Source organism: Tauraco erythrolophus, chromosome 2, assembly GCF_009769465.1.
Source record: "Tauraco erythrolophus isolate bTauEry1 chromosome 2, bTauEry1.pri, whole genome shotgun sequence".
Lineage (NCBI taxonomy): Eukaryota > Metazoa > Chordata > Aves > Musophagiformes > Musophagidae > Tauraco > Tauraco erythrolophus.
The window spans coordinates 9,728,003-9,751,651 of NC_141466.1; the positions used below are offsets into that span (position 1 = coordinate 9,728,003).

The following is a 23,649-nucleotide window of genomic DNA, read 5'->3' on the forward strand; positions in this document are numbered from 1 at the left end:
TGAAGTCAGGTGACATGGTTTCACTGAACTAGTGAATACTCTGTCATCCATCTGACTGTTTCACAAAACTGACATTGTTTGCATGTTGCAAACTTGATTTAAATCATTTTGTCACATACTGTTACGCCAGATTTTCCTTTGTTAATTGATACTTTGATTGACTGAAGTTTTTGATGCCAATCAGATTTGCCTCTGTAAGCAGGTAAGTAACTCTGTAAGTGACATTTATTAAATTCATGTACCATCCAAGTACAGGGAATTCACATAGGAATTCCTATAGGAATGAATAAATTTTACTTCAGTTCCATACAAAAAAAAAAAAAATCCATTATAACATCTGCACATACAATAAAATGCAAAGTATTAGTATGCTTTAAATAAAAAGATGATGAAAATGAAAAGCGTCCCTGAAAAAGAGATACAGTAGTTATCAATTTAATCTTAACATACTGGAAATTTTGGCACAGATGTTAACTGAACTGAACATCTCTGATCATTACTCTACAGTCAGCTTTTCCTATTTAGATTTCATTCAGTAGGCTGAGTGACCTTGAGCATTTCATCACCTCTGTGCCACCACATCTCCTCTTTTTAAGGCCCTTTGGGATCCTTGATTAAGAACTGCTATCAACCTTTAAACCTACCATATCATTATTATTGTGTGTCAATGCACACTGTCATCACTGAAACCAATGGCAAAATTCAGCAAGGCCAGAATTTCATCTTATGTCCCCATTCTAAGTGGATGTCCTGCTCCAGCTGTTCAGGCAGCACTGTCAGGCTGCTGAAAAAGTCTGTCTGGAACTGAGCAGATATTTGGAGAAAAAAGGTGAGGCAATGAAATGAGTAAAACTCTCCAACAGTTTATGAAGGGAGTCAGAGAAGAGTTATCAAATGGACTAAAATGTTCAAAGTTGAATAATCTCCAGTAGGGTATGTGATTTACAAAGTCTGCCTTAAGAATGCAAAATCAGTCCCGAGCACTTCCTCTTAATCCCACAAATCCAACTCATGTCTCTGCAGTGTAATTCGCCTAAACGCTGCTCTCTACTTCAGATTTGTGCAGCTGTAATTGTTCTAAATTGCTGATCCAGCAGTTTGTTCAAAACTAATGGCATGCACATCCTACATATCCAGAACAACCAGCTTAATAGGCAATGTGCTTTTGTAGGATGTGTGAATTTTTATACCACGTCCTGGCTCCATATTCTGCTGAAGCAGCTTTCTTGTAAATGAAAGTCTGGCATTATTGTGTCATGAAGTTATTTTAGTATGCATAATATGAACTGGTGAAGATTTTAACAATTTGTTTCGTATCCTAGTTTGTATTTTCCTAGCAATAAGGCTTCATTAAGCCAACTTCCGGATACAGTGCCATAATTTTATTTAATTCTCTGCTCTGAATGGCTGATTTGTGTGATTGAATTATTTAAACTGAATGCCATTTCCTCCTCTGAGAGCTATGGATGTAACCAGAATTAGAGTGCTTTGTTTTCTTTCTCCTTCTTTTTCTCATTTTCTGACTGTATTATCGGTTCTATGTTTAATACTATGTGAAATTAACTGTAATGATGCAGGAGGGATTACTCAGCTTCATATCAAATTGCAATATAGATGATGTTATCAAAATTACTAAGATCTGTTCAGAAGTAGAAGATGAAGTATATAAAGTTATGTTATCCTTATGCTGTAATTACTAAACCATATGTCATGTGCTTGCTATTTTGAATGGAAAATAGAAGCTTCAACTAACAAATATGAAATTGGAATATTAAGGTATCTATATTTCTAAAGTTCAAAAGCATTCAACAGCTGATCTCAAATTACAAAGTATAGTTTAATTTTCCAGAATATTTCATCCTTGTGTTTTCATAAACTGTATCTTTTTAAATATCTTCAGTTTGAAGAGACATTCTGCCTACAGAAACAGCGTTTTGAGTAAGAATCAAGATACCAGTGTATGACAGATCATCCATTTGCACTACTGTATCAAGACCAGAATTTCAGAAAAGCTGCTCCTCTCTGAAATTCAAGGAGAAAAGAGTAGTAGTTATCTGTTTGAGTGCCAAAACCTGTAACTGATTTTAAAAGGAACCTAGTTGAAGAAGAGAATCAATGGAGTGATAGGTAAACAGAATGGAATTGTTGATGCTAGAGGGGAAATATGTGATGAAAATAAATTCTTGACAGAACAATTCACATTTCAATAGTAACTGTAGTGTATACAGTTTTGGTACTATTTGACATAGGTTCAAAAGCTTTCATTAAACTAGACTAGAATTTCTCATATTTATAACATGATCTTTTTTAAAAAAGTCGATGTTTCAAACATAGTAAACATTTCCACATAAACTTGAGGTATGCCAACTTGAGGACAGCGGATAAGAAGCAGAACTTGCTAATTTCAGTCATTTTTTCTTTAGGAACCAAATCTTGGATGTGAAATATATACTTGCCTAGAGGCTTCAATCCGGTACCAAAATCCATCATCAATGGTCAGATCTGGATACTCTACTCGTCCAACACCAGATCCTACATCCCACAGGAAGCTCACCTTGCCTTTGCGCATCTCTATGGCCAAGAAGTCAGTCTACATGTAAAATGTGAAAACAGAAGCAATCTCATACTTGAACTGAAGGAAGTTTTCCAGAACTCTTCACATTTCAGAAGGTCTAATGTGGCATTGGAAATCCATATATAGACAGTAGAGTATGAACATTAATTCTCACAGTGATCCAAAATGAGATTCTCTTTTTCCTGCTTTCATTGTCTAAAGCAAGGAATCTTAAGCCAAAGATGGCAAATAACTTCTGTCAGGGATATGCAGCAAATGGCTGCTAGACTTACAGAAATGTTGATTTTGTAGCCATCAAGAGGATTTAACTCAAAGTAATGTTGTTTGTAAAACATCCATTGGATGGCAGAAAGATGTCAGGATTCTAGGCTAATACATGATGCCATCTAGTCTCTTCATTTTGTATTAGGTAAATAAAATACATAGTTCAAAATGTTAGAAATAGAATACCTTTACCATTTAAAGACGACTTATTGATTATTCTAGAAGTCTGTCTGCTATAGGGCTCATGGGAAATGGAATCATTCGTCATTATTATGCTTGGAATTGCAGTCAAGTTAAAATTACAATAAATAGGAGCTTTGACAGATGCAAGATAATTAGCTACTTCATTCCCAAGGGGAAATTCACAACCAACCCAAAAATTACCCTGGTTGCACTATGAATTTTAAAGCTTTAACATAGTCCTTGTACAAGTCTTCAATATCATACTTAGTTAAAATAAAAAAATATAAAAAAAATATTTGCTGGTCATATTTTAGAAGTCCCTACATTAATACCTCGTAATACATAGTAAACGTCTAGATTATCTTAAGCCCTCTACTACTGCTCTGAAGCCTCTAAGAGGGAAAAAAAACAAAACAAAAAATTCCTTTCTCATCTTCTGCATTTGTCAGTAGTCCGATTTGATTGAGCAACCCTGACATGAAAAGCAGGAGACAGACTTACAAATTTGGCACTTCCAAGATAAAAAAGCAGATTGTCAGCAACTACAGTCTTCACATTGAGAATGATGGTGTTGTACGTTCCCTTCTTTATTTCCGGTCTGTATGTGCGAATACAATTGCCTCCGGAGGACACGGACACTTTGATCTTTAAAAAAAGCATAGCAGAAAGAATTCAGTTTATCACTTATTTTTCCAGAAAAAACTTTAGATGCTTCCAAATAATTATAAGAATATTATACTTTTTTTTTCTTCCTTCCCATTTCCATCTTACATGTACCAGGGAGTTGCTTGGATATGCACAGGAGGTAGAAATGGAATTTTCATTCTGGGATTGTTTATTGAAAGGAAACACAACTCCTTCTGGCATATAGATTTGAAAGGATGAACTGTATGGGTTAAAAATACATACTGGCTTAATGCAAGCAGTAGTGGAATTCTAGCAGTAGAAATAGTCCATAGGTAGAATGTGCAGCAGGAAAATAAGCAGCACTCCTGAAGGGAGCACAGAACATTGCTATCAGGTGCACAGGATGATCCATTTTTTCCTTGTAGTATCTTTGATTATGCCAATTTAGGACACCTTTTAACAATTATTTTTAAACCAACAGATGTGTCTATTACTTCTTTTACATAGTCCATAACGGAGTCAGTTAACTTAAGTTTCATTTTCACAGCTGAATGACATATGCATTTTTGTGTTAGTTTCCTCAGGCCCTGAGCACAGATAAAAATGGGATACTGTTTGTTTTCATCATGCCAGCATAGACACAACGACAGTACAGTTGTATTTCAACTCCAGCTAGACAAGTTTACATATTAGAGGAGATGTACATAATGGTATCACCTTATGCTTAGGGCAAACTTTGTCAAAAGGAGATCCATTATATGACCAAACTCATAATTTCCCTATCTCAGAAATGCTGAGCAGTAAGTACTGCAAAGCCTTCAGACAGAAGAGGAATGTAACAAAACCACATCACCACTGTAGCCTGTCTTTCTATTGTGGGCAAATTTCACTGAGCATTTGGAATACCCTTCTTTCCCAGGATCCTATTACTCTGTAGATATTTTTTTTTTCAACTGTTTTTCAGGACGGTTGAAACTGAAAAATTTCCAGTTTTCTTAAGTACCATCTTCAAGAATTTTTTTCCTTTGTTACATTAGGTCACGAGCTGAATAACCTTAGTATTAACCAGCTGATCATCGAGTTCCAAGTATTACTGGGTCAGGGAGATGGACTCCAAACTCATTAAATGGACTAGAAACATATTCTTAACTCAAGCTTGAGTTCTCAGAACTGCTACTGGACACAGAAAGTTAACATGGGGAAAGCAAACACAGTCAGCAATTTCAGTGAGTTTGAGATGACGTCATTCTCAGGTAATATACGTTCTGTGAAGTGAAATCAGGGGCTTAATATCAGTGCTGAGGCAAAAAAATACATTCTTGTTTTCACAAAAAATCAATGACGATGTGAACCTTCTGCTGTACTATCACCCACAATACTTCTTAATCACCTTTCCAGTTTCATTCCTAGAGATATTATCCATTTAACATGGGCATGTTTTAAATGAAGAAACAAGACACAGAGTGAAAATCATCAGAATATTCTCTATTTATCCAAGAAATTATACTCTGTTATTTGCTCTCCTCACCGATGTTTACAATTAGAAAGGATTGACTGTGGAAAAGAAATAGAAAAGTAGAAGATAAAATTCCTTCAATACTCGAAAGGTCATCTTACTGAGAAAAAGGGCTTACCGAATTGGCTTGCTTCCGAGCTTGGTTTATCAGCTCTTTTATCTGAGAAATGTTTTTCCCTAAATTATCCTGAAGTTCTTTGATTGGCTTGATTTTATCTAGCAGGCGATCTGCTTCCTTTTCTAGGGTTTTAATACTGGAATCTGCATCAGCAACTTCATAAGAAAGAACAAGTCAAGAGTTTTAGAGAACAGTGTCAGAGAGTAATTACACACTGCAATAATAAAATCCAGCAAATTTCTGCATACACAATACTCAGGCGAGTGTATATGCTACTATGAGGTACACACAGACCAGGAAGTTACCTGAACAGAATAAGGTAATTTAAGAATATTTAGGATCAAGTTAAAGTAGCAATAGTAGCAAACACAGGTGTTAAAGCAGGATTTTGAAGCAGTAACTATTCTTCAGGTCAGGATGATACTAATGGAAAACATTTCCTGTAGCAAAATACACTCATGAATGAAATATTTATTATTATTTTTAAACTCTAATTTTGAAGAAAAATGCTAGATTAACGAAAACTGGTTAGTCTCCATTAGCAATTTCTGAAACAGGGTTAGAATTAACTTGAAATTAATTCTTGAATTAACTATAAAGGCCACAACTAGAAAAAGGCTTTATTCTGGTCACAAGTTTAAAATTCTGTATGTGTACTGAAAGGAGATTAAAAAGCAATGGCAGTAAACTGCAAATATTTTCTTTTTTTCAGGTGAATTTAATAATTTCACAAGGATATTTTTTCTCTCTTTTTCTTCAAGTTTCAGATGAGTATTTTGACTCTCGGCATACAACCAGCGAACAATGCCCTCTCCTTGGCAATTCATCAGCAAATTTAAGAAGTGCAACACTTGGTTAGCATGAGGGTATGGGTTTGTGTGGACAACACTGAAAGAGACAAACCTGCATTTACCAGAAGAATGTATATTGAATGATGATGATGATAATAAAAACGATTAGATAAAACATGAAAGTCTGGATATGTAGTTTTTGATTAGTCACCCAGACACTGATGCTAAACCTTCAAGATGTTTAAGGTTTCACGTAAGTAAAACTAGTTACCGAGTCACTTTATCTCAGAGCCTTCAAAAAGTAACTATTTAACTATTCAATGAATGTGAAAAATAGAGCACCATGCAGAAGCTTTGGTGGTAAGCAGTGAATCATTACTGGAAAAGGCACAATAAAAGCAGCAAGAAAGGAAATGTACGTACTGATTTCTGTAGGCAAGATATGGAGACAAAGAAAAGAGAAAAAACAAGATGACATGAGAAAATGTTTTGAAGATCTAAACACAAATTTAAAGTAAATTAAGGGACGGGATTAGTCTAGAAAAAAATTACTACCTTTTGTATATCGCATATCTGTATAATGAGAATTCAGAGCCTGAATTTTGACATACAAGAGAGGCTGTGTCTACTTTAGCATGTAGTCATGTCAACACACTCACTATATACATTTGGAGTGGTTTATTCTGCATTTACTTTAATCTCATTCTGTAATCTGAGTATCCATTAGCAGTTGGAGAGCGGTAAAAGCGTACTTCTAGAGAACATCTTTCCGTTAAGTTTTATCTGACAGGAAAGAGCTTGCAAGTGTTAAGACCAGTCCTCAGTGTGAACCAAATAAGGGTGAGTGAGGACAATCAAGAGATTTGCTTCTAAACGCTAACTAAAATGCTAACATACACACAGGATTACAATACTTGAGCTGGGACAGATGGCCTAGTCTAGGTCCAGCAGTGCCAAGAAATTACTGCTTTCAGGCCACTTCTCAGTTGCTCATCACTACCCTGCCAGATGTCATAGAATCACAGATCTGCTTGCTCCATAACCCACTGTAATCTAACCCCACTATTTCAATCAATAACTACATTTTATATCGTCTGAACTAGTGTGGATCAGTCTGCCCCATGGAGATTATACCTGGGGCTCACACGTGTACCTCGCTTGATGAGGGATCACGAACTTGTAACAGGCAGGCAGTGGCAAACAGCCATCGTGATTAACTTCTTTCACAAGTGACAATTTGAAAAGGATATTTGTCCATAGAATGAGAATGACAGTGTCCTAAATTGGATGTTTTTAGGAGACCAGCTTCATCAAGCTGATGACAATCTGGGGAGCCCAGGTTAGTGAAGAAATTAGTCCTTTGGTAATTTTGAAAAGACATGCTGGTTTTGTGGTCAGTCCTGGCTGTGTACTCCTATAAAATACGTTCTAGTAATCTACCATAAAATGTGTTGTAATTTAGAATTCAATTTTATCCATCATAACCACAGTGAAAATGCTAAAGCAATTGTCACATTTCATAACCAAATTCACTGTCAAAAAAAAAAAAGATCATAGAATGGCATAGGCTGGAAGGGACCTTAGAGATCATCTAATCCAACCTCTCTGTCACGGGCAGGGACGCCTCTCAACTAGACCAGGCTACTCAAGGCTCCATCCGACCTGGCCTTGAACACCTCCAGGGAGGGGGCATCCACAACCTCTCTGGACAATCTATTCCAAAGTCTCACCACCCTCATACTGAAGAATTTCTTCCTAAGATCTAATCTAAATCTGTTCTCCTTCAACTTAAAGATATAAAAAACCATTCCCAGAACCTTCTTTTTCTCTTTCTTCTTAAGTGTTCTACCAAAAATAGTAATGTATATGAAAAGAAGTCGTGCATTTCTCCCAGAGCTGATTATCTGACTGACTGATGACAAGGTTAGTGTGTGGAATTTTGCTTGAATCAAGGGGCAAATTGCTAATAAGAATCTTTGATTATTCACCTCCTAAATACTTTAAAAAGTAGTCTGCGAAACAAATCTATCCACTACATGTTCAACCTCTTGACATCAGCTTTTTTCCCAACTACTAGCAGCAGTTCTTAAGGTAAAAAATTCTTTTGATATATAAAGTTCAGAAAACAGAAGTGATTGAGATTCCTTTTCATAGAATCATAGAATCATAGAATGGTTAGGGCTGGAAGGGACCTTCAAAGGTCATCTAGTCCAACCCCCCTGCAAGGAACAGGGATATCTCCAACTAGATCAGGTTGCTCAGGGCCTTGTCCAACCTGGCCTTGAACGTCTCCAGGGATGGAGCATCCACCACCTCTCTGGGCAACCTGTTCCAGTGTTCTACCACTCTCATAGTAAAAAATTTTTTCCTAATATCCAACCTGAACCTACCTCCCTCTATTTTAAAACCATTACCCCTTGTCCTATCATAACTGGCCCTCCTGAACAGCCTCTCCCCATCTTTCCTGTAGGCCCCCTTGAGGTACTGGAAGAATGCTGGTACTTTTATCCCAGCACACTGTAGTAATGCCGTTTGTGAGTGAAATTCTGCAGTGCCTCTGTTTCATTTTGAGATGTGAAATTAAAACCAACCACAAACTGAAAAAAAACCACCAGCAATCAACCCAAAAAAGATCTTACTGTTCTTGATAGGATCCTTCACAGCAGCATTTGTTTTTGCCACATCGTCTGCAAGTTTACTGTAGTTGTTTCTCAAGCCCAGGAGATTCTGGTTGAGGTCTTTAATCTGGGCCAGGACGTCATTTGCAGTATCATTGGCTTGTCTTGCTTTGTCTTTGGCTGCCTGTACCTTTATAGCTGTATCTGTAGGTAGAAAAGGATAATGAAATGATTGCCTAGAGTACAGAATTTTCCTTCAAGCATCTTAAGAATAAAGTTGGATCAATCTCTACCATCTTAAATTGTGTTGTGTAGTTCTTTGAGAGCTCCTACTTCACACGTAGTAAGATATTACTAATTGTAAGTGTAGATTGCAAAATCTGGCCTTTTATGTCTTTTTTGAGACATTAAATGCACTTGAAGAAGAGAAAATGCTCCAGCTCCCTTTGTCTGTAAGTGACAAATAATTTTTATTCAGTAAATTTTTGTGCAATTTTGTTGTTGCTGTTGACTCACTGGTTAACCTCTGATCATAGAATCATAGAATGGTTAGGGCTGGAAGGGACCTTCAAAGGTCATCTAGTCCAACCCCCCTGCAAGGAACAGGGATATCTCCAACTAGATCAGGTTGCTCAGGGCCTCGTCCAACCTGGCCTTGAACGTCTCCAGGGATGGAGCATCCACTACCTCTCTGGGCAACCTGTTCCAGTGTTCTACACTGTTCAACACTGTTCTACACTGATCAAGTGTCAGACATAATACTTGATACTTCTAATAGAAATAGGACTTTCAATGTTCTGATGTACAGAGTACAGAAATCTAACCCCATGTGTTTCAGCTGAATCTGTGACAAATAATCTTGTGAATCAAGAGACCAAGGGTTCATTGACTGAATTAATCACATACGTCTATAGGCATCCTTGGTGACTTTGAGCAAAACAATTAGTCTAATGCTGCCCCACCTCTCCACCTGCAAAATGGAAATGAATGTTCTATCTTTGGGGTGAAAACATTCGAGTCTGGGATTGCCATGCCATGCTGGGATTACATCACATGATGAGCCAGCTGCACAGGTTGTGCTGGGTTAGGGAGCTGCCAAATTTTCTGAATTCTTGCAGATGAGAGGAAATGAGCAAGTAGAACATATTGTGGTGGACACTCCAGCTTGCAAGGGAACCCATGCAAACTCCCACTCTAGCAACACAACACAGTGGAGTTGTGGGACCCACAGGAACCTGCTTTGCCACCTGCTTCCTGTAAAACTGTACTTGGAGTTGCTTTCCCCTTGTGTTCTCCAAGGTATCCTCATGTCCCTCAGTCAGATAAGAATTGGAGAGTGCAGCTCAGAAGCTTTGACACCTCTGAAACAACCTTTTAGAGATAGTGCCACTTGTCATACTGACAGGCTTCCTATGGTAGTCCATGAAGTTAACAGACTGCATTGCAGTAGTGGGGAAAGCACAGAAGGTTGTGTTTTCTTTCCCTTTCTGAGTAAGAGAGTTGATAAGAGTTTATACCAACATTTGCTTGAAGTAGATTGCACATTCCTGATTCTATGACTGTGTGAAGACATGGGAGACAGGGATATTTTCTCCATTTCAAGGGATCAACAGTGTAGGTTTCCAAATGGTCTCCTAGGTAGGTCCTTACCCTTCTGTGGAACATCTGATGCAATCAAGCCTGTGGCCCAGGGAGCACATGATGCTTCATAAGGCCATACAGAATTGCTGGGTTTGTCCTGCACACTAGAGAGTTACATGACTCTTTTTACTTTCTTGAGTAAACAAACTCCACTCCTATTTCTTAAGCTTTAGCTCTGAAAAGCTCCCAAAACACAACAGCACCTTGAAAATACAACTGAACATTTAATAAACTATCATCAGCAGCAGCACTGACAAGTGAAAGAACAGAGAGGTCTGATTGTCTTTTATCACTTCCTTTTTTCATCATATCTAAGTATCTCTTTTTGAGGCCATTACTAGAGGTCATGCACCTTTCTGGCAGAGTGAGTTGGATTTACTGTGTAACTTTCCTCTATTGGTCACACAGATGATATTTATTTTCAGCCACACTTTCAATTATGCCTGTCCCTGCACGTGTGGGTCCTTGTCCTAAGGTGATCTACTCGTTTATCCCATTTTGAATCTTTCTGCTTTCATTTGGCTATTAGTATAGCATAGACACAAGAATTATTAGTTTAAGCTGCTCTTTGCTTTTTGAATCCTTGAAGAGCAAGGTATATGACAGGGTTATTTCCTCCCACATTGTCATTGGTTATTTCCCTGTTGGACAAGTAATTTACTGCTTTTTCGTATCCATGCTATTTATTTGCTCTGAATTTCATTCTTAATACACATCCACTTGTTTATATGGGCGTCCTTGTCCCAAGAGCAAGCACCCTGTAAGTTTAATCTGACAAGAGCTTATTACATTGCTAATGGTTGCATATTTCATATTTCTTTTACTTGTTTCATATTTAGTATTCTGTGTCCTAAGGTCAACTGGCCTTAGAGGTCCATTTTGTTTGACTGAGACATCAATCTGTGCACAAGAAGAGAAACAGTCATGTCAATCCCTGTGGCCAAAACCCAGGAAGTGGCATAAGATGAGCATGACATATTAGAACAATTTTTTGTGAATGTCTGATTTCAAGGATCACTAATTCTAAACCAAAACTTTTCAGTTATCTGGCATCTTAGACCCACAAAAGTGTGCAAAATGAATACTAAATTTCTTTTCATGCCAAGTTTTTACTTGCAGTCCGAACCTTCCAGACCATCGCAAATCAGACAGAATATAGATTTTCTGTAGAGTTTTTTCTTAAGGCATATCTTCAGTTTATAAAGTGCTCCTTGGAGAGAAAAACCATAGCAAATTACATTGATAAAAAATCTTTTATTTTTAAAACAAACATTCAGTTTATCACTGTCCACTATAATCAAACTATATTCTAGTTCCCTGTCTCTTGCTATCACAACACAAAGTAGCTAACATCCCAAGACTCTGGGATTTTAATAAGTATCACAAATTTTTTAAAAATCTTTTTTGGCTATATAGAATTATGAATGTGCATAGCACTTCAGAGTTTATTGAGGCAAGCCTGCTCCAGTTCCAAGCAATTTACAGTCTAAAAAAGATATACAACACCAAATAGTGACTGGAAACGATCCTGCAGCATAAATCAATGAGTGTGGTAGAAAGATAAGACAAGACACAGCAAATTTCAACCTGCTTTTTCTGTAAAGTCAGTAAGTCTTTATTCTTCTTGGGTTAAATTATACTGTTTAAATTATAATGGTTCATTAAACAACAGTTTCATAAAAAGACTTTGCACGTTTATAAAAAGGATTACTTGTCTCAGATTGCATCATAATTCCTGATATCATAATTCTTTCCTCCCTGAAACCTTTTGCAGACTGCAGTAGCATTGTACCTCTTGTCGTGCCAAAATACAAACTGATACCAAGTATCTGTTTTCAGTTCGGTTCTCTCTCCCATTGCTCATCTTTGTCTTATTACAAGCAGCCAATGGTCAAAGTGGACACAGTGTGGACACAGGCAAAGCTTAATCAGGCAGATGTTAAGTGATGGAAAACGAAACAAAAGAGCAGGGATGAGTCAAGTGCTGGAGCACTTTTCCAGCTTACCGTTAGGAATGGCTGACAGCTTTCCAAAGGTTTCATTCAGAGCTCTCAGGAGAATGGAATTCTTCTCATCAGCATCTTTCAGCCTGTTCTGCATGCTGTCCAGGTTATCCCCATTTTCTATAAAAAAGCACATAGTATAGAAGCCTTAACTCTTTGTTTCCACTATCCTTTCTTTGCACATAATTTAAAATGCGTAAAATTGAGCAAGCCATTTTCATTAAGATAATACATTGTGTAAATAAAGAAGCCCAGTAAAACTGGTTTTAGGGTTCATTGATAATCACCTCTTTTTTTAAATAAGTTCCCTACCTCCATGGTATCTAAATGCTTGAGTTCCTTACACTGTTACGTATTTATTGAGGTTTTTCCTAAGGTGTACAGAGGAAAGAAAAAATGACAATCACAGATGGTATAATTTATGCCAATGCACACAATCACCCACTGATAGATTCAACAAGTGGGATGTTCAGTCATAGCTTTGATTCCTAAGTTAAGTTACTACTGAAATTTTCTTAAGGCAGTTGACTGGGATGAATGAGTTGAACATAGTGTGAAAGAGGCAAGATCGATCAGGTCAGCTTACTGCTGCAATTAGACCGGCCAGAGCCCAGTTCTCTTGGATTTTCTGAAAGATAACCAATGTTGACATAATATCTGAGGAAAACACATGGGATGACCCTAGCACTAATCATCAATATGAGGACTCTGCACTAACAACAGGTTATTATGAAATAAACACACTAATTTTTTGGGGAAAAAGCCCACCTAGTGAATAAAACTCAAAGCTAAGAATTTGTTCAAACTGAAGAACTAGTTCAAATCAAAGGCACAGGTGTGTCATATGCGGTACATTACAGATGAAAGTCATGTTATCCTTTACAGGTAAGTTCCTACTCTTCAGCAGTTGCTTTAAATAAAAATTATGGAGTTTTTTTTCAAACAGTATCCAGCATAGCAGTAATTTTTTCAACTCTCAAAAGTGAGATTCCAGCTAAGCTTTATGGCTATTTAAGCAGATATAATTTCAAAATTTAGAAGTAAAGTTTGGCACAGAAAATGCCAGTTAATGCTTAAACTACTATCTTAGGGGGCATTTTCATTAGTTCTTCATATCAATATGGAACTCTTTAGAACAGACAGCTGGTAACTTCTTACCTTACATGCATGCCCTATTTGGAAACTAATTCAACACCACTGTGCTTGATAGCAGGAAGAGGAGAATAATTTGTAGAAATGGAGTTCAGGATACAATGACTGTGACCTTCACATAGGTGACAGGTTATTGAAAATAAACATCTAGTTTTTGGATATTTATCCAAGTAGATACTGGGATAGGAAAACACACTGGAGATTAGGTTTCTCATTGAATTATAGTCACATACTTGTCAAAACTAAAAAGCATTTCTTTTTATTAAGGGACAATATTTAGATGATCACTGGTACTCCAGCATCTCCAACAGCATCAGGGCTGTAACCCTTTTGTGAGAGAATAAACAAATAATGGATTAAAATGAAGGATTGTGGTTCACATTCCACAAATTCTAAAATGTAAGACTTCTTAAAACTAGATGTGCAAGAAGCAATCTGTAATGAGAAAAATCAAACAAAATGTGTATTACGTACAAGAAATCATTAACTAAACTTCTCAAGACTATAGCAACACTGAATAGACGGGACATTTGTGTAAACTGTAAGATGCACAGTTAATGCTAGAATAAAGTTGGGAAAAATAGTATAAATTATAAGATCACCCTTCTCCTGAAAAACACCTTGATTTTTTAATGGTAGGTTTTGTCTCCACTGACGAATGAGGCTACTGGTAATGTGATGTTGTTAAACTAGGACGAACTCATGAGATTATGGTCTTAAATGATCTGAGACTGCATTTGAGTTAATTTCTTGTTAAGCAGTAATACCAACAAAACTGTTTTAATTTCCCTCATTTAATTCTGAAATTATGGTCTGCCTGATATTTCCTTGGTGTCTCTGGTGCCTTTTGGAACGTTAGTGTTTATAAAGTGCGTTAATATTTCTGAGATATTTGATTAATTTCTGGTGGTGGTGTACTAACTTTGTTTCATAGTCTTAAATTATCTCTTTTTCTCCTCTTTACTCTGCCAGATCCAACATTATGCTAATTATCCCCCGGTTAGACTTCTGAAGAATCATGTTTCCAGACTTCTGTTTTCAGCTCTGTAACCATAGCAGCAAACTGATTTTTATGGATTTTAATAAGGGAAGTTTCCCTAGAACTCCTAAAATTGAATACTGAGACTCTACCTGTTTAATATTTTTTCTTTTAATTCCTCAAATACATTTTAACGGCATTTTCCAAAACATTACAATAATAAAGCCATAAATAAGTGCCCTGAGGGAGGCTCTTACGAAGAGATGTGAGGAGATACTAAGGTCTGTGTAAGCTTTTCAAGAAAATTGTTCATTTTGTACAGTGATATTCACATGAAGTTAGATTTTGAAGTAACTTCCCATCCTGTAATCCAGATGGCCTCTTCACTAAACACTGCAATAATTTTGTGTATGAATCATGAACTGAATGAGTTTACTTCAGCTTTTCCCCATCCTTTAATTACTAGCATTTCTGAAAAATGCTGGAGTTATGATTTGAAGGTCTGAGATCTTCCAGTTAATCATAGAGGGTAGACAAAATACAGGCAGGACAATTTCAGTTTTTCCAAACTACATAGCTTATCTGACTGGGGAGAGGCTCGCGGGTCTGCACTGAAAGATGTTAGGCACTGTCAATCCACATTAAAAAGTGTAGGCTGAGGAGTATCCTGAGAAATTTCTCTCAGTCCTGTTTCCACTTGATTAGCTCTGCACAGAGATGGCACAAGATGCCAATCAATGCACTGTTTATTGTTCAAATCAACAAAACTACTCATGCTTCACTGAATCTAAACCCTAAAGAGCAAGCAGGATCCTGAAGGACTTTGCAGGTATGGGCCTTCAGGTTTTCTGGCTTGGTTAACGTGAACAAAGATTCTCAGTTTTTGTTTACACTTCCATGGTTGAACACAGCATTAAAGAATAAAGCATTATCCCTTTTTTCTCTAAATGAATAAACTGAAATAAGTCAAACAAACAAACAAAAAATCCCAGCACTTACACGTTTCATTAAGAATTCATTTAAGAACTCAGTTCTTATTACAGTTCATTATGCAGCAATTTATTTTTACAAGAGACAAGTATTTACAAGTGTCTGCAGATCACATACATATATGGCACTAGTTAATTACTGATAACGTACCACCATTGCAACACTAGTGGAAACGGATGTCTTCTGATAGTATGACCAAATGCAGTTTTCCATGTGAAACTGTCCAAGAAGATATCATAGGGCTATGCTACCCAATGCATATCCCCTAGAACCAGAATAAAGGTAGAAATCTATCAAGGAACATATGCAGCTTGATTGGATACTGACAAATGAACTGGCAGTTACACACATCTCTTTCTTTTATCTGTTTTGCTTTTTCCAAACGGCATTCTTGCTCCCCACACTCTCATCCTATAAAGAGGAAGATGGGTCACAAGCTAAATTTTTTTCTTCTAAAACAAGTAAGACTTAGAAACTGGCATTAGGAACAAACAGGGGAAAGAGATATAACTAGAGAAATGCAGCTAATGATGGTTAACATTTTAAAAAGACTACTTTAAGCACTGTCTGCAGTTTTTGTGTGAATATTATGTTGGTCAGCAAACTAATGCAATAATTTGCTGAATGCAATATGCTAGGTCAGCAAAAATACAAAGCAGAGGAGGATACACAAACAAGGGATATAGCCGTGCCTAACAGCTGGAAAATGTTTCAGTTAAAAATATTCACATGTCAGACAAGACGAGTCCCCCTCAAGTTGTCAATTCTTAAGCAAAAGAAATGACATGAGCTAAATTTCAGTAGCCACCTGACAGCAGTCTCTAGCTGAAGAGGAGTTTATACATCTTATTTTCACTTGTCATTCATCAGTTTTGACAAAGTCTGTATATAGTCTTAAATCTACACTGGGGCAAATATATTTTTAAAACAGTAAATTCAAAATTATAAGGAAGAAAAATTGCTCCTGGCAAACTGAAAATCCCTCAAGGCACAGAGAGAATGAAGCTGGCAGGCAGCAGCATTCACTCATTTGTAGCCAAAATTTCAAAACTCCTTCTTAGCCCGAGCACTACATACAGATTCTGCTTCTCCCACCAGGGTTATTCCTTCTAACTCCTAGCCCCACAGAGAGACAAATGACTAAATCTCCATTTTAATAGCTTCTGTCAGAAGCTTTGCTTTGTAAGGACTGTTTCAGCAGTTTTTGGTGGTAATATAAAACATTTCCGTGATTAACAGCCGTTTTATAACTAGGGTAATTGGCCAGAAATCAGGGGAATGTCATAATGTAGCAAGAAAACACTCCCACCTCCATCGCAGCCCAGCCTGAGTTTCTGGAGTCTGTATTAGTTAAAGTAATGAAGATCTGTAAGCCACTCAACTAATGTACTACCTGCAGTGCAGACAGAGAAATTTTAAACTAATGATTACTTCTGTCTACCAGATCTTTATAAAGTGCCCATCATCTTTCTATTCCGCACTTTCAGTCAAGGCTCTGAACAGGGGGGCTTTGTAAGAATTGTAAGAAAATATTGTTCTATTGCTTTCACGCTCAACTCTCACTTTCTATCCTGGAAACACCAAGACATCCAGAAGGGATTATGCTCCCTTAGTTATAACACTAATAACGTCACCCCCTTGGAGCAAAAGAGGGGTGGGGAAAAAAAGAAATCTGTCAATGCATTTTATTCTTATGCATCTGCATTCTGGGTGCAAGGTTAACTGATCTCTGTGGGTCACGCTGTGGAGCACGGCTATGTTTTATCAGCTGCAATAAGGTGTACTGTGAAAAGTTCAGAATGTTTGTCTGCATGAAGCACTTTAAATCTAAGACGCATCAGAGAGCATCGAGAAAGCTCCATCTTGCCCTTCAGTATGGGGCAAGAACACAGACAAAGATGTAATATGTGCATTTTAAGCACTGCTTGCATTAGGATTGCTTTATGAATCTTTAGACCACTTAGACCTTTGCTTCTGAATTATGAAGCTGTTATCAACTTAAATTCTTACTGGGGTAAAATGAGAGAATAACATGCTTTTTTTCAAAAACCTCTGAAGTAATGTTTTAGTGAGGTTGTAATACATCTTTTCTCAGGGTTAAACTGGACATTCTTGTGGGCACATGGAATTGACATACACCCAAGTGCAGACTCCGTTTTATTTTGTCCTTGAAAACAGGGCACTGTGCTCTAAGGAGCAGATGATGACTCTGTTATAACTGCCTGGGGAGCACACAAAGCTACGGACTCCACTCTGCCGTCCAGTCTGCTCAAGGGAACGCCGCGGCAGGGCGCTGCCATTTTGGCATTTCCTAGACACCAGCCATGGAAAACTGCAGCCATCTGCATTCCAGAAAGGGATGCTGTTAGCGGCAGCCATGTTTGTTCTAGCTCAGCCATGCTACTTGAATTGCACGCTGGCCTCCTCTTGTAGTTTTGTGATTTTCTGTAACATATTTACTGAAACATGCCCCTCCAGCCCTAAATCTGTACCGAATCTGGCAGTAAAGAGTTGCAATAAAGAACACCCTAAATATACTTCTGAAATTTACTAGTAACTGTAGACACATTTTTTTTTCTCAGAGCAGCTACAAGAAAAAAACATTTTTAACTTTCAAACAGTATATGACAGTGAAGTGTAATTAACGACCTTGTGAAACATTATGCTTTATGACCTTATTAAACATTATGTTTACTTGTTAACTAGTTCTGCACTTGGAAATCCTAGAGCTGCCAAAACTAAATGAAAGTGTAGTAATAGCCAAGAGATGACTCTAAGTTGTATGGATCTCATGCTTAGTGCTGTATGCTTTCCATAACACATCTCTCAGAAGACAACGAAAATTTTGTATGTTAAAATCTGAAAGATTGAGCTCTACAATAAAAAAATCTGTCTTGTTTCTAATAAAAAGTATTTTAACTACTCTAGCATGATAGGAAAGCTTCAGGCATCATCTCTGTGACAAGCAGTTTAAATCACAACCTTGAATATTTACTCTGTGTGATTTTTCTAGTTCTGATGCATGAAACAAAAAAGAAAACCCAGCTCGATTTGCAGATCCTATGATAAGCAAAAAATATAATTTCATAGCTGTTTTGCTCTCCTCGTTGTTACTTCTTCCAAGTCCTAAATCTGTTTTCTCACATAGGTTTTCAAGTGCTATGCTTTCCCCATCCTTGTGGTTAATTCCAGGTGAACCCTTCTGTAACTTCAGCCAATCAAATCAGATTAAAGTATAATGTATCTATTATGAAAGAATTTTTCAAAAACTACAGAGACTGGACAAAAACTTCTCAAAATATACACAACAAAATTACAAATTATAAAAGGGAAGGGATTATAGTATAGTAAACTGGAATAAACCACAAAGCTATCGACTTAAACTTACTCTGTCTAGACTAATCAGAATATTATTCAGTATTTGGATGAAAGACCTTCAAAGTAGTTGTACAGAGGACTCAGTCAATTGATCCTCCTCTCAGACTTTACTACATCAGTGGCACAAACACTGTATGCACCTAAGTTGCTTTCTTTGCTACGTGTAAAAACAAAGCAATTAAAGCAGTAACGTTTAACATTTTTCTAGAAGGCAGATGTGTGAAACTCAATGTTGGCCTACTTGAAAGTGGATAATTGTATCATGCTTATTTCCCCTCAGGTTTAGTCAAAATGAATTATTTTTTCAATTCGTTTCGAAGACTGCTGCAGAGAAAGAGGTGTTGAGTACTGTTAAACAGATGCTTCATTAGTGCTGCAATAAGTATTTGCTTAGAGGACCTGTAAAACAATCTGTCTGGATAAAGACGCAAGAAATAAACTGCTTTTGGTTGCAGTGATGAGAAGATCATTGAATCATAGGCTCAGAACAGATGTTTGTGCAAAGATCATTTTTCTCCTTCTGACCAACAGTCATTCCTCACTGATGTTTGTCTAGGCTGTTTTCAAACATTTTTCAAAGGTCAAATCTCCCTAATCTCCTCAGTAATCAATTCCAGCACATCTGTATTTTAATTACAAGGAAGATTTTTCTAGTATGTGATCTGTATCAGTACATTTGAGATATGTTAGTCTCATCTTCTTTGGAGAAACCTTGACGTAACTGAAGAATATCAAGTCCCTATTCAATTGTCTCAATTTCAGTCTACGAATTTAAATTATTTCAATCTTACTCCTCCTCTGCTAGATTTCCAGTTAGTCTTCATGTCATCTTCAGGACTCTCTGCAAACCACCACAGCCCTCATGAAGTTGAGTGCCCAGGACTTTAGTCAGTAGCTAAAGCATTAGGCATCCTGAACAGAGTGGAAGGATTGTTTCATGTGTTTTGGAAAGCCACGCTTCTATTCATGCATTCCTCTGTGACATGTGCCTTTTCCACCTCTACCCAGCACATGATGCATGCTTCTCTTTTGTTTCATTCTAGGGAAGTGTTACCCAGACAATTGCTCTTCATTCTGCATTTCTGCTGCTAATTACTCCCATTTGCATGAAACACCTCATATGTGTCCATACTGACTATCGTCCTACCTTCTCACACTATGGCATGCAGCAATTTATTGATGAGAAAATATTAAGAACACTATGAGCACAGTCTGACCCGAATTACTAGCTTTTACATCTCACCAAACAGCATAGTTCAAAACCTTTTATTTTTTTTTTCCCCAGTGGAAAATATTGAATAGAAATTAAAAAAGTTTTATTTTTCACTGGGAAACCGAAGTATTTGGTTTGGAATCTACAAACTTTATGATTTGAGCTGCATTTAGACATGTATTTCTGCTTTAGGAACACAGAAATATTTTTTTTTGTGTGCGTGAAAATAATTTTTCTCTAGAGACGTATTCCTGCTTTAGGAACATAGAAATAGGTTTTTGTGTGTGTGTGAAAATAATTTTCCTCTAGACACATGTTTTTAGCGTCATTTTTTTAAGAAAACCCTTAGCAATTCCCTCCCATTACTCTCTGTTTGGCAAACATCTTCATTCTACCTCCCTATGCTTCCCTTTTCTATCACAATTCCAGGAGCATCCTAAAGAGATGTGGTATCTCTGACTGGCATTGTGAACCCTGCTTCTCTATTGATGAGAATAAAAATTTAATGCTGGGGTCATTCTTCTACTAATTTTCTGCTGGAGCATTTAGTAAATCAGAACCAGTAATTCCACCCCACTTACTCTTGCCCTTACTGTAGGAAGCAAGAGAAGACCCAGGCTCCATCCTCGTCAGCCTTCCTGTCCAAGAAATGAACAGAGGGGACAAACATCCCTGCATAATGCCTGGACCTAAACCAGGAGAATCTTTTTCACTGATACATTGTTCAATTTCAAATCAGATATGAATGATACTTTTTTCAACTGATAGAGCTTCTTCATACTGAAAGCATAGCAGTCTCAATGTTTTTCTTGTATTTAATGGGCCTGAATGCCATATACTGCACATACCTTTAACATCATTTTCTAACATCTTCGCTTCGTTAAGGACCCTGAAACTCTTTTGAAGAGAGCTCTTGGCACCATCCTTCAATGATCCTTGAGGTCCAGATGTCTGTAAACAAACAAGCAGTGTCATACATATGGGAAAGTCTGAAGTCATAAAAGATACACGAAGATGATTTAAGTCATCTAAATTTTAAGTGAACATCAGTATGCTCTTAATTATATCTTATTTCCATTATATCGGTCTACAAGAGACAAAAAAAATAAAGTAGTCTTTAATTAATTTCCTATTGTTTTTAGGGAAGCCAGATCTCCTTTGGAATACCAGCGATGACGTTAATAAAAAGAGTTTATAAGGAATATATACTTAAGGAATAAAATGTTTATAGTGTTAAAGAAACAGGTTTGACTAGGAGTAAAACTGTCCAAAACAAACAAGCAAAAAGGTATTTCAACTTAAACTTGGGTTTACCCCTTGAGACACACCACCATGCAATACGGTATTTCTCCCTAACAGCAGCTACTGAACCTTCAGAAGCCAGACTGATGATCTAAATTCTAGTATTGACAACAGAGATGCCTTTGTGGTTAAATTCAAGAATTATAATTGCTAGGTCAGTAAAGAAAATATGATATAAAAGAAATAGAGTTTAAAAAGAAGGGAAAACTGCAGTTAATCTGAGAGATTTATTACTAAATAACCGTCCATCATATCATGCTGCTTGAAGATCTTCCTTTTGAAAAACATCCATCCCTATCTGCAGTGCAGAGATTGATCAATAAATAGAATGATTTTTCTAAATTAGATTAGCATTTTCAGTTGGTGGGAAATGCTCTAGGTTCTGAACCACTTACTGTTAGTTTGTAAGACTGAACTCAGGTCACACATCATACTGAATACATTTCTTTGAGAATACTCCTGACAGCCAGCTAACATTCTGTATTAGTCATGGGTCATAGCCTTGTAACTAGTATGTAATTAAGCAGCAGCTACTTTTCATTTTCCAGGGCAGATACATATACTCAAAAATTAACTGTGTGTCAATTAAATGACACAGTTGTTATTGCTATTCATTATTTATATAATGAGCAAGCTCAGAGGTGATATATTGCACACTACTGAATCTGAATCTTTGTTGTTTTTGACGACACTGTAAAAACCGTATGTTGGAACTGCCTATTTCTTTTTCTTTTAAAAATCTTAGGGAATGCTTTGGATACTTTCAAAATTCAGAACCAAGTGTTTTGTTTTGGGATATCTCATGGCATATGTTGCCATGTCACCAGGATACAGCTATTAAAGCGTCCTTGTATTCATACGGGATGTAAATGTATGCTTAAGATTTCATCATAGGAAAAGTAATTTTAAGATGTAGGGCCCACATGACTGCCATATTTCCAAGCTCATTTGAAATACCAAGCTGTGCACACAAATTCCTTTCAACATCAACAGAAACTATATATTCAAAATATCAACAAAATTACTTTCTTATATATTTTCTTTATCACATAATACAAGTAGCATTGGTAATAGAAAAATACATATAAACCCAGGAGAAAGGAAAAAAAAAAGACTATCCAATTAAGCAAAAGGCTGCTCCTGAAGGAAGAATGTTTGGCCAGATTTTGTGGCAGATGCACCTGTCAAATCAGATAATACGTTTATATTCCTTTTCCCATTAGCAACAGAACCCAGGGTATGATCACTCTGTGACCACGGACTTCAAAAATAATTATTGTTATTGTTATTAAAATACTAGGCACAGTTGACTGGCTGTTAAAGCACTTTATATTTCAATACAATGAGAAGCTGGAAAGCCTTTACAATGCAAAACCAAGTTGTTCATCAAATCAGGGACAATAATTGGGCATGTACTGACAATTAGTCAAAACCAGATTTCAGCATAAAGTTAATACTAGGAAAGCCCCTTCAGAGAAAAATACAGTTGTACTGACTAAAAGCTTTATTTTATATTTATTTTTAAATAATTCTAAAAGGGAGGATTAATCAAGACATTTGATGCAGAACATACTTGTTTTGCTAGCTTTTCTTGTGGCTCATGAGATGTCAAGCTATGAGCAAGCCAATAAGGAAAAACCAAACATTTTTCAGCTTTGTGTGAGGTGTTTATGCACTTGTGGCAACCCTGGGTCATGATGAACCCCTTTATGAAAGCCAAGGGCCTTTGATATTTTTTTCTAAATTGGGATGCTTGCTGTAAAAAAGAAAAAAAAAAAGGCAAAAAAGATTGTGATTCAAGACAAAATGGGAAAATCTCAGGGTCTCAGGAATCCAATTTGTTCTAATTCTGTCCCTTCCACAGTGTCCATACCCTGGGGATAGTACCTTTCTCACCCTGTGCCCTTCTTCATGCCCCCTACCCTCTCCATGCAAACTCTGTGTGCTTGACTGCTTGTATCACCTTGTGGCAGAAGTGGCATCTCATTATGTATCCAAACAATGCAATCTCAATCGTAGTTTGGAAGGCGTAAGTGCTGTTAAAATAATGTAATACAAAATGCTGCCACTGAAACTATACATCATTCTTAATGGTCTGGTGTTTTTTTCTGATCCATGGGTTTTAACAAAGTTTAACTGCAAAAGAAAAACATCTACCAAATTACAGAAAAAAATTATGAATTAATAATTAGCAGAAAAATTTGGGTGAGGAAAAAATTCAGTTGGAATATCCCCTCTGTCTTCCTTTTTCTGGTATTTCAGTTAATCTTGAACTCTGCTTTTGTCAAACAGCCCAGCT

At 36.9% G+C, this 23,649-nt stretch overlaps 1 protein-coding gene across 1 annotated transcript in view; it reads right to left on the reverse strand.

The window, feature by feature from the left end:
• The window catches only part of LAMA2 (laminin subunit alpha 2), a 303,089-nt gene that overhangs the window by 45,996 nt on the left and 233,444 nt on the right, over positions 1-23,649 (reverse strand). The window contains exons 42-47 of the mRNA XM_086631963.1: positions 20,897-20,999; positions 12,340-12,456; positions 8,714-8,896; positions 5,284-5,438; positions 3,524-3,667; positions 2,457-2,590 (exon numbers count right to left, since the gene is read on the reverse strand). Of these exons, the coding sequence (XP_086488089.1) occupies positions 2,457-2,590; positions 3,524-3,667; positions 5,284-5,438; positions 8,714-8,896; positions 12,340-12,456; positions 20,897-20,999 (836 nt within the window). The remainder of the gene's footprint in view (positions 1-2,456; positions 2,591-3,523; positions 3,668-5,283; positions 5,439-8,713; positions 8,897-12,339; positions 12,457-20,896; positions 21,000-23,649) is intronic.